At 46.6% G+C, this 11,875-nt stretch overlaps 3 protein-coding genes across 3 annotated transcripts; 1 reads left to right on the top strand and 2 right to left on the bottom strand.

Annotated features, from left to right (window-relative positions):
• On the top strand, positions 1-1,184 carry FOXG_18448 (uncharacterized protein). The gene is made up of 3 exons (XM_018398528.1): positions 1-71; positions 131-341; positions 391-1,184. Exons 2-3 carry the CDS (start codon positions 166-168, stop codon positions 884-886), a joined length of 672 nt encoding a protein of 223 aa, XP_018236737.1. The 5' UTR covers positions 1-71; positions 131-165; the 3' UTR covers positions 887-1,184.
• Positions 1,185-1,343: 159 nt separating this feature from the next.
• Positions 1,344-3,562, bottom strand: FOXG_02981 (uncharacterized protein; the record flags this gene model as incomplete). The annotated part of the gene is made up of 4 exons (XM_018380460.1): positions 1,344-2,559; positions 2,697-3,049; positions 3,110-3,327; positions 3,418-3,562. 4 exons carry the CDS (start codon positions 3,560-3,562, stop codon positions 1,344-1,346), a joined length of 1,932 nt encoding a protein of 643 aa, XP_018236736.1.
• A 2,928-nt stretch (positions 3,563-6,490) lies between these two features.
• FOXG_02980 (uncharacterized protein) lies at positions 6,491-8,865 on the bottom strand (the record flags this gene model as incomplete). Its single annotated transcript, XM_018380459.1, has 2 exons — positions 6,491-8,523; positions 8,580-8,865. The coding sequence occupies 2 exons, from the start codon at positions 8,863-8,865 to the stop codon at positions 6,491-6,493; spliced, it is 2,319 nt and encodes a 772-aa protein (XP_018236735.1).
• Positions 8,866-11,875: the final 3,010 nt, after the last annotated feature.

Here is an 11,875-nt window from a genome sequence, read left to right as displayed (position 1 = left end):
TGAGCAATTATTGGAAAGGGGAGCTGAAGTGCTCGATCTGGGCACAGGAATTGGGAAATGGTGCATTGACCGTGAGACTCACCTCAAGAACTCCATACCAAGCTGGGAGTCTAATTGCTGACCCTGAAAGTTGCCGATATCTACCCCAACTCACAATTCCACGGTATGGACCTTTCACCTATACAGCCGGACTGGGTCCCGGAGAATGCCATCTTTGTTGTCGACGACATAGAGCATGAAGCTGGCTGGACCTATGGAGACGAGACATTTGATTACATACATATACGCCACACAGTTCATTCCATCAAAGACCGAGAATTGCTCTGGGAACGAATCTGGAAGTATGGCAGTCGTGCGCCTTTATCTGACCACAAGCTGACTCTCACACAGACACCTTAAACCAGGAGGCTACGTAGAAATCCAGGAGTTTAACTACATCGCAGCTTGCGACGACGACTCATGCGACGGTCCATACGCTTGGCGGGACTATTGCAATTATCTCCTCGAAGGCATGCTAGCTCTCGGCACAGATCTCCACGGCATCAGTCACGTAGGGCACGAACTTCACGAAGCAGGCTTCGAAAACATCACAACCAAAGGCTACAAGTGCCCAGTTGGTCCGTGGGCGAAGAAGAAACGACTTCAAGAGTGCGGCCATGTTTTAAGAGATGTCGTTCTGTTGTCTCTCCATGGCCTATCCCGAAAACCGTTTCGTGATGGCCTTGGCTGGACATTGATCCAGATCGAGATGTTTCTCATCGAAGTTCGAAAGTCACTGACTCAGGAAGTCAATGGCTTACCAAAGTTCCATACTTATTTCCCTTACTACAACATTCACGCCCGGAAGCCCCTGAATTCGCAGAGACCGATCAGGGAAGACGCGTAAAAGACAGGTGTTGCTGGAGACACCACGACGCATAGCATATACGACATTGCATATTTCATAACGATTTGACGAGATATAACTTCATCAGCATAAGAAAGCATCAACAAACATGGGAGCATGGCCTGGCGTTTGATGGATTGCATAAGAAGGCTAATTGGAGCCAGTGATAAAACATCACTTACAAGGCGTACCTGAGCGACTATTTCACTCTTTTTTTTATTTACAACATGTTTGGCTGCTTAGCAGACGCAATAAATAGCCAGAGAAATACTATCATAAACCTAACTATGAACTCCTCAAACATGGTCCAAACTCGTCATGCGGTGGCCTGCAACAGTCTTGAACTCATAAACCCAGTGCTAAGTTCCAATAAGTTCATGCTTTATGAGAATGCTTGTCACCAAATTCATCTGACATGATCATAAGACATTTTAAAGAGTCATTACAAGAACAGACGCTATTCTGACCTCCCATCATGCTCCACAGCCCAGAGATCACCAAATCGACTTCCCTGTGTCTCGACGAGCTCCCTTGGCCCACCAGACTCTACAACAGTGCCCCTATCTAGAACAATGACTCTATCAAAGAAATCCATTACCATCTCAAGTCGATGAGACACCATGACAATTGTATAATTCTCGAATTCTTCGCGAATAATCTCTTGCATAGCCCTGTCTGTGACTTTGTCGACACTGCTGCTCACTTCATCAAGCAACAGCAATCCACCTCGCTTCTCACCCCCAGCGAGGCGATCGCGCACTCTACGACGAAGGATCGCTCTACCGAGGCTGAAAAGCTGCTTTTGTCCAGCACTGAGGTCGTCAGCACTCATACCAGCGTTGAGGCTGCCTTTGTCGTGGACAAAACCAGATAACCGCACTGTGTTGAGAACGTTGAAGCATTCTGCGTCTGTGGCTGCCTTGTAAGGGTCGATATTATCTTTTACAGAGCTGCCATCAGGGAGAAACACTGCGTCCTGGGGGATGCAAATGACGCGCTTGCGCAAGGTAGCACGGTCTATTTGGTGAAGGTATATGTCGTCGACCTTCATGTTTGAATCACAAGAGGGGAGAGGATCGATGAGACGAAGAAGGAGAAGGATGAGCGTTGATTTTCCACTTCCTGTACGGCCGCAAATGGCTACTTTCTGGCCTGGTGAGATGTCCAACTCGAGATCACGCAGTGCCAAGCTAGAAGCAGCCTCGTCTTGCTCGTTACCAGGAGAGTCGTAAGAGGCGGAAACCTTGTGGACTTGTATGCTGCCGCTATGAGGCCAGGTCTCAGGGGGCTCAATAACTTCGCCAGGTTTATTCTCTGTCTCGACGGTTTCGCTGAAGGATCTCAACCGGCTTACAGCACCGAGTGACGTCTCAAGGGAAGTGTAGCTAGTGATGAGGTTTGACAAGGCTTCGCTGAAAGTCAGAAGAGAGATCAGACTAGCGCCAGTCAAACCTGCGTTAGTTCGAAGCTGGGTTGCGAGAGCGACAAGTAGAACGGCTGTGCCTGTAACGATGAAGTGAAGTAATGTCGCGAGCCATTGTTGAATCATTGCCAGGAGGTATGCTGGGCGCTGGGATGTGTCGAGAAGTTTGTTGCTGTGGGCAATGTCAAACTGTTGCCACCCGAAGGCCCGAATAGTTGCAACACCTTTGATTGTGTCCGTGAAATGTGTGCTAAAATGAAGAGTTAGAATTTCGATTTCGGCTCGTAGCTAAGTATCACTTACTACAGTGGACTTTTAGCCTCAAGGTCGAGGATTCGGATTTCTCGAGAGGTTCGCAGATAAAAGGGAAGGTGGATTCAGTAAAACTGAAGTCGCTTCGTTGAAGTTCTCGAGGAACTGCGAAGTCGTTTCGGGCTTGGTTTCAGGCTTGGTTCACGGTAGAAAACATCCTCCTCGTCCTCACCCTCCGAATCTGGAATTGTAGCTTCCAGGGCCAGCCTGGGACGTTTGGTGGCTTTTCCACGAGATTTTCCATCCCCCTTCTCCCTTGCAGAATGCGTGGTATTTATGGCTCTTTCTGCGAGGATTCCGCTTTCAACATCCATTAACTCAACTGGTGTCACCATCTCAGGGGCAGGCGCGACAGGGGTTGGTGGTTTGGCAGCAGATAGAGATGAGGCAGGCTCGGTCTGCGCAGCAGCAAGTTTGTCATTGTATTTCTATTCAATTCCTAATCAGTATTCATAACTACCTTGCAGAGTAGATGACTTGAAACTTACTTGGTGTGTCTTGTTTCTTACATGCCTCCTCAGATGACCAGCGTTCACCCTCTTACCATGGCATTTCATGCCAACAACACGACAAATATCCCGGCCCACGAGTGACCAGTCAAGTTGTACATTGGGGAGATGGGCGTATTCGGGCCCCAGAAGATGCTGTCGAGCAGCAGCACCAGCTCGCTCGGCTTGAGCTTCAATTGAAGCTACTAGCTCACTCACTATTATAATATTTATTAGCGCCATGCTCCCTTTAATAAGCAAATATAAGCTTATTATAAGCTTATAGATATATGTTAATAAATACTTACTTGGGATAGGTGGCGAGGAAGGAGGTGGTGGAGGGATTGGTGGTTGATACATGTCTGGTTCATCATTATCAGGAAGGTCCATCCCCAAAGATTCGTCGACAATCTTCCATTCTTCGAGATCATTGATCAATGATTGAGTTGCCATAGTAAGATAGTAAAATAGGTGTGAAAATAAAAGAAAGTCTGGTACTATGATCTCAGTCTGATCATGGACAATTACTCGTAAAATTGGTGACAAGTTCCAGCTCAAGGCTCATCTCAATGGTTTCAATTTCTCTAAGCTACCTTAGGTACCTAGGTACATTTGTGTCTTCTGCTAACAAATCTCAAATTGCTCCTGCATCGCTCATGTGGAAGGAACGACCAAGGTGGCAGGCACACGGGTCAATTCTTAGGAAGGAAGGAGCGGCGCACCTCACACTTACGCCTGGAGACTCAGGTTGCCGCCAATGGGATATGAGAGTTGAAGAGATAAGTTGAAGTAATCTTTATTTTTTCGGGAAGACACAACGCCGTATCGGAACCCAGTTCAAGCACCGGTCTGATTTGTGATAGCGACATTGATCCCAAATGCATCCCACTCTGTCGTTGGAACACTGAAAAAGAGAGTATATTGACCTCCATCTTGATAGTTTCCTCTTCAACCATGACGCAATTATTTGAGATTTGTTAATTTCTGTTTAGGGGGTTAACTCTACAAAGACTGGTGCTAACTCGAATAAGGAGTGAAATATACTCAAAGGAATCCTACAGTCAGGCAGGATGTTTGCATGAAGCTTAAGTCCAGTCGAAAAGGCGATAAAATTGAGATTGAGTTTAAGATGACCTTTGCTTGAGGGGGTCTTAGTTATAAAGTGCCTTTACTAGGTGGTGCATACTGTTTTCTCAGTCAGGGATTCAGTTCCATAAGATATAATAAGATCATAGACCTGATTAGTGCCCCTGGTACCATAATGGGAGCTCTCACCGTTTCTCGCTCCGTGGTAACAGAATTGTTGTCATATCCCCTTATATTCAGGTTTACACTACACCAGTAGAAACAAAGCAAAATGCCGATCAGCTACTCTGATCAGCCCAGTGTCCAAGATCCAACTCGGAAATTTCATAAGGTTTTCTTAACCTCTGGCGTGCTTCTAAAATATATTTATGTATAGGTGGAAGATAGTGGCGCCTATGTCGAGGAAATCATTCTCCTTGACGGACTGTTTTGCTGACGATATTTTGGGAACCGAAGGAAACTTGAAGTAAATTCATAAAAGGTCATGAACACGCGACGACACGATTTTGCACTAAATTGTAAAGATACAACGCCGCTACTGAGTATTTAGATAATCATTTTATATATCCAAAGCCCTGTTACTGTAGCTTTATGGTTAACAAGACTGCTGTTCCTCCTTCGAGGCTGGCCAGACTGATCCTCTTTACTCTCGATATGTTCTCTTTTTCATATGCGTTTGTGAGCGAACGGCCGCTATTCTCTGGACTGTTTCAGTGTATGAAACATCAAGTGTCGAAAATCTCAATCGTCCATTCCCCTTCCACGGCATCAGCCCATATGTCTTGGAGAAGAATTTCGGTCTTTTGCGTCTCTGGTAAGGAACACCATGACAGAGAAGGCTCGACTGCTAAATCTGCTGAGTATCTGTGTAAAGGTATGTATTCCTGCATTCCTTCTCATGTAAAAGACCGCTACGGCCCCCATATCTGTGAAGCTATTATTGAGTGTGTGGATTTCGATGCTATCGGTCCTCTGAAGTGCAAGCGCCGGACAGCTCGGTGCTACGGCGACGTTGATTGTTCTGAGTCGTAGGATAAATAATCAGCTGCTTCATAAACCAATGTGATGCCGTCCGATCGGTCATTTTCAGGCTTCACAGACGCACTCATTGTAAGCCGGATACTCAGACATGTCCCACCAACTGGCAAATTTCTCAGATCTTCTTCATTCCTGATGCCGCCCTTCGCGTCCTCTATGTGAAACGTTGAAATGGTTTCGATGCCTGGCAATGTTTGAAAGAATGCTAGAATTATCGTTGATTAGCACGTGTATTTTGCTCACAATCGGCCGCTTGACGCTCAAAAAGTCGAAGGCTTCTGTGGTCAATCCAATAAGGGTCTCATTGTAGTTGGGAAAATAAACAAACACCCATTCTAAGGTTTCATCGCAGGTGCGGCCCGGGCCGTGCGAACGGACGGTGGAGCTCAAGTGCCGAGAACTCACTGTCCCATTTGTCTCTAGTACTCTTCAAATTTAAGCCAAAGTTTTACAACTGGATTATAAAATCAAAGTTTTAATTAAATTATTAATAGAAGTAACAGCTTATAGCAAATAAGAACCTAAATTACGTTACTACAGTAAAAGGACGTGAAGCTCTGAGCCGTAGCCCCACCAATTGCTTTCCGGGGTCCGATGGATGTCACCCCACGACCCGGCCGGGCTGTATCATTGCCTACCTCCCTTACAAATGGACCCTCATCAGCCCATGTACATGATGGAAATGCCGCCATAATTGTTGATAGTCGATAAATCCCACTCAGTCTCAGCTTGCTTGATTTTGAGGATCCTAGCTTCCCTTTTAGGATCAGGGCCACCATGAAGAAGGGGGTCGAGCTTCAAAAGGGCTTAACCTTAGTGTGTGCAGTGCAATGGACATTTTAGGCATGAAAGTTGCTCATAGGATATCCCTGGTCGTAAGTAATAACGTATCAGTACCTTGTTATCAGAGCGTCGAGAAACCATCTTCAGTCTTCTCGATACATATCGCACACGCACGAACAACAGCACTCTGCGAACGGCTTGACGTCTCATCAGGCAGTGATCGAGCATTTTGGCATAAAGCATGAAGAATATAATTTCGCCAGCGATTACAACAATTAAGCGAAAGTTCGCATCTCACTTTTGCAATTCAAGTTATTTCACAGTTGAACTCTGGTGGCATTAACTATCTAAGTTGACTGTATCAACAATGAAACTTCCTGCTAAGCTCTTTCAACTATCTGTAGGCCTCTAGTGTCCACAGTATTATTGCTGTTGACATGTGATCGGGTTCGCGTAAGGAACATCAAATCGACTTCACTCTTCCCCACTGCCAACATCGCCGTCATCCTGCTCGCCATCACCACCACCTTCCTCCCCTTCCGCCTCCTCGAAGAGATGCTCAGATAGAGGGACAGGCACTCTGGTTGCCTCGCACAGCTGCGCAACAGTCATAGAATTGTGGTACGCCAGGAAGCGGTGTGGGCCTGTCGGGTGTTCAGAAAGCCTGGAGTCGTGAATGTGTGGCAGATCAGTTCCCCAAAGTTGCTCTTTATCACTGTATGCTGTAAACGTGCAAGGCCTGTGGAAGAGAGAACAACATGTACAAACCCAGACATCAGTCCTGCTCTCATAGCGTACGCATTTGATGCCTGCTCCGATGTATATGCATGTATCACACTTGTGTGCGACCACTGTGTTCTGTCGGGTATCGCTAGCCTCGCGATTCATGACATCGGAAGTGAACTCGTAGGGCCCCTTGGTTGCAATATGGGTTCGATCCGTGCCAAACAGGCGTCTGACTAATCGGAAATTGTCATCCCAAGTCGCATACGCTGGTACAGGACGAGGAGCGCTCGACTCCCGAGAGACCCATCGATACTTTTGGGCCAAGTGATTGGTCTCCAACTTTCTGGCATGCGCGATGCTCCATTTCTCGGGGAACCCCTCGAGTGGTTCTGTGTATACTCGCCCCTCTATAGCTTGAAGGATATCCATGGCAACACGCCAGGGTGTCAAAACTCCTTCAATGTTGAGGTTATCAACATAGGCAGCCATCATACTGCTGCTTTTTTTCGAACGATACATTGGCATACTGAGCCACGTTTGTTGTCCTTCGTCGAACCACTCGTATGTGACGGAAAAGCAAGATGCCTCATCAAAATTGACATACTGGCCTACGGATGGGACGCCAAGCCAAGCATGATCATGTGGCTTATGATCATCCATCACTTCAAAGACGAGGTAACCATATCTAGCATCATATGGCTTTGGGCCTGGTAGCTGAGAAACCGCCCTGTGGAATCTAAACCCTACACTGCGACCAGTGCCTTGCTCATTGACCAAACGTAGGGGGATCACGTTCAGCGTGTGCAGCGTTTTCCGGACTCGATAGGTGGTAAAGGTGCGAGCCGACACGTCACCAGGAGCTGATGCCTTGCCTGGGACCATAGGGAAACAGTCGAAATAATTTCGTCCCGCAGTGTCATTTTCGAACATGGGGGAGCTCATGTTGCATCCACGGGGCTTTATTTTGGGCCAACCTGTCGCTGATACCGCGAAACGTGAAATAGAATGCAGGAATTGAGCTTTGCACTGCATTTGAACCCAACTTCCCTCGGAGTTCATGTCGACTGGCTGAAAGCATGCATTGTGGTAGGTTCGAAGTACAATTATCATTGTTTGCTCTGCCATCTTGATAATATGACGAGGAGTGCCTTCATCAAAAGTCATAAGAGGGATCATATGTCGATGCTCCTTTTGTGACTTTCGTGCAATTGGGTAGTGCCCCCCTCCAGAACCCCGAGCTTCGGAATCGGTGGCATATCCATGCTGAAGGTGTCGGTACCATGGGTTGATAGATTTACCAACGTAGAAGCCCACATGATGGTTAATGTCGGCTTGGGAGGCATCGCGGTATGTCCCGTTAGGTTGGTCTCGGGGGTGTGTATAAACTCGTAGGTAGATAGTGGGACGATCAGGCCAGTCTGGCGAAAGGTGTCGGAGATCCAGTATGTTCTTGAGAGAGAACTGTCCGTCTTTGAGGACGTTCAAGACGTCAGGGATGAAAGCTGCGAACAGAGCATCAACATTGTGTCGTAGATTCTGTCCACCGAAGCAAAGAGTGAGGTCTTCATCTGTGATTCCAAATCCTCTGAGTTGATTGGGCACGGTCGCAAATGTCGACCAAAGTGTTCGGATGAATCGTTCAAGTATCGAACCGTTGTTGTGGGTGACGCTCTGTGTCTGGGGTACAATAGAAGAAACCGGGGCCGGAAGTAGTTCGACTGTCTGCTCAGCCAAAGTACGGAACTTGGCCCCGATGTTCAAGATACTAAGAGGGAGGACCACTAGATTAGATCGTTAGTCTGTAAATGCAAGCACCGGGTTATAAACTGCAGCTTACCTGGGATCTTTTTGGTGCCTTTGAAAAAGAACACCATGGCAGTGGTATTGCCCCGAAAGAACATATAACCTGGTTCCTTCTTAAAGAGTGGGAGGCGGCCGTTTACCAATAGGTCTGGTGGCATCCTGCCCCTCCAAGCACCGGGTACATCGTTTGTCGTGTCGAGATATTTCCAATCACGCTTGAGCTCAACAGCCCACATCTGGCGAGCCGCTCCTTGGGGCCATGGCAGGTCTGTAGGGAGCTCCAAGAGTAGAAGCCGGTCGATCGAGGTAGTTGTTGCCATCTTGGCAATGGCTGTCCCAGAGTCCTGTTAGCTTTGCGAGTGAGTTCAATGGGCTACTTACCAGCGACGTACAACTGCTGTGATAGAGATTTTTACTCACAAAGAGAAAGGGTCGAAAAGAAACCAGTGAGATTCGTCACCACGCGGCGGGTATATACGCAAAGTCCGTTGGCTTGCAGATATGGATAGCGAAGAAGAACTGATGGTAAGTTAAAGCGGTATTGACTTGGGAGTAATACAAAGGCACCAAGCCTGAAGTCGAATGAAGGTGTGCTCGTAGCCAAGGAACACTTTGCGGATGTTGGTAAAAGAAGAAAAGAAGGCTGAGGAGAAGGGGAAGAGAAGAGAGAAGGGCAGAGATGTGGGAGCTTCGGTATTTATATGCAGAATCTCAGGTCTATAGTTATTGGCACCAAACAGCGATTTCACATTGAGTCACTCTCAAACGATGCCTCTTGTTCTTCAGTTTATAGAGTGATTCACTGTGGCTGTCCTGTTTGATTCACTGCCACAAACGAAATCGGTGACGGATGCATCACACTGTCACTGATTGGCAACTGCGCATTGTTTTCACTTCCAATTGATTCCTATTGTTATCCATTTTTTCACTCTGATTCACAACATCCATAATCTTGTTTGCCACGCAAGCACAAGCGAAGCTCGTAGGTTGTGCAGCCGAAAGCCGACGATGCCTGATACCGACTCAAATTCACCACCAGTTGCTGCATCGCTCACCAACATCACCAGGCCCCCAACCTCCGAAACCTTCTCACACCCCTAAGCCGGCTCAAGCTAATGAGATACCCAGAAGCGTATCAGTATGTTCGAGTTGTTTTACATAGAAACACAGCCTGGTCTCAGTAGCAAAGAAGAGGGTAACGATGTCCCTGTCGTAGCTTGAAGCCTACAAACAATCGCTATTGTCTTCGCAGAACCAGTGACTCTTACGACTCCAGCAACGCCATTGTTTGTGCTCAGACTTGGAGGTCTTTCGGTCATCATGATGACTGACTTTCAATACAAGCCTCATTCTAGGCAGCAGACAAAACCAGAAGTTTCTTGTCCAAGTGTTTCAATATGTGCCATTTTTGCGTTTATGTTGCTTCAAACCCTGAACCTTTTCTCTCAAACGACAGTTTGTTACCGAACGAAGTGCTTTTGTTGACCGGTTCTTATTATGGGTCTTGTGTCCTGTCAGTTCCTATCTGCTTCTCTTATTCTACATCTGTTAATCCCTTATCTTGTTTTATTAAGCTTTTGTCTTGCCTTGAAAAGATTTCTTTGGACAAATGTTGATGCTATTGTCCGTACCACTTGAGAGCCGTGCTAAGCCATGCCATGCGTTGTTCGCATGTAACCTTCCGTACATCAGCACCAGTATCTTCATGTTTCCATTTTGTTCAGAGCTTGAATATAAGAACATATCACCTTCCGCTGATACAAAGCTTGGTCATACTATGCAAGGCATAAGCTACGGCTTGCTACATTTACTCGGCAAATCGACCAACCGTCGTGCTTTCAAAGAGGCAAACAACAAGCAACTTCGAAAGTTGAATGCCTCAAAGATGTTCAGGTTTGTCCCATGTCCAGAAAACGACGCGTATCATGAGGCTCCAGTAGACGGCTGTTACGTCTCCTTTGCAACGCGTGATAAATACTAATGATGTGATATTACAGTGACTTTCTCTCCATTACACCGTTCCTTTTGCTTTACGAATTTCTAGGAGTCAGCATTTCATAGAAGCAAAGCCGCGTTTCCAATCGTAGCCTGGAAACGCATTGTTGATTGTCGAATCGTTAATCTGGGTGTTGGTAATGAACCATCGACGATTGGCCAGATGTCGTACAAAACCACTGTACCAAAAGCCTCAAAAACGTAAGGACCCTACATCAGGGCCTAAGGCAACAGGGCTTATATACTGTTCAACAATAAATTAGTCACCAGAAACCGGCTCCAAACACCTTGAGATTGAGTGCATCAAGCACGAACCGAGCAATTTTTTTAGGACGCATCCGTTCTTTGTTCGCGACGATTGGTCGATTGATTTCGTCTTGTCTCATGCTTCCTTTGATGAACTTTGATCTCTGAAAACTTGCGCTATTCTTGTTGTACAAAGCGTAGATTGGCCACAACGAGTATTTCAGCTTTGATTGAAAGAGTCTTTACTGTCACATACCCGTCTTTAATGATCCAGGTGATGAACTCATATCCAAACCCGAAGGAGATGGCCTGTTTGCTAATGTTATCGCAATCAACATCTCTAGTACATTTGCCTCATACGAGTCCATTACGTACCTGTTTAGTTAGATGCCATCAAACGTCACACGCTGGCTCTAAATGCAGCAATCCCCAATTGATAGGTCCAGGCTAAGGTGATGTTTTACACTAGCAACTGAGCCCAGGATGTGTTCAAAGATTTGTCGAAGGATCACACCTGAAAAGCGATGATGAAGTGAGGAAGGCAACAACAGTCACTGGACTCAAGCTTGAAACCGAGTACGATGATGGAAGCCTCGTATATCATCAAAATTCAAGATCTTATCATAAAAGTACACTAACCTTGATAAGGCATTTCATCATCAAGATCCTGCCCTTATGGACAAAGGCTTAGATCAGAGCTAAAATTACAGCAACTATTCTATAAAACTCTATGAATCTTCTAAATTATTCGGCAGAACCTCTTTGGCAAGGGAGGCGGAGTCCACTCGGCCGATGGCGGCGGACGAAGAACGGACTAGAAACCGGACGGAGGCGGAGATCGTCGAAAATCGCAGTAAACCGGACAAGAACTCTAGGAGACTGTCCCCTGAAACGCTGCTTACGGGTGGGTCTCGCCGGTCATCCCTGTTCAGATTGATTAGAGGATGAACAAGGATCCGTTGCCATGCGAAGCTGAGATATCATATCATGAAAGAGTGATCATGAACGTGAATCTCCAAACGATCTTGGTAAGATGATCTCATCGCGGGGAGATTCGTCCGAACACTGCAGACCTCTTCCACTTGCATT

This window comes from Fusarium oxysporum, chromosome 8 (assembly GCF_000149955.1).
Source record: "Fusarium oxysporum f. sp. lycopersici 4287 chromosome 8, whole genome shotgun sequence".
Taxonomy (NCBI): Eukaryota; Fungi; Ascomycota; class Sordariomycetes; order Hypocreales; family Nectriaceae; genus Fusarium; species Fusarium oxysporum.
The sequence above is the reverse complement of the archived record's forward strand: the minus strand, read 5'-3'. Positions and strand labels throughout refer to the sequence as shown.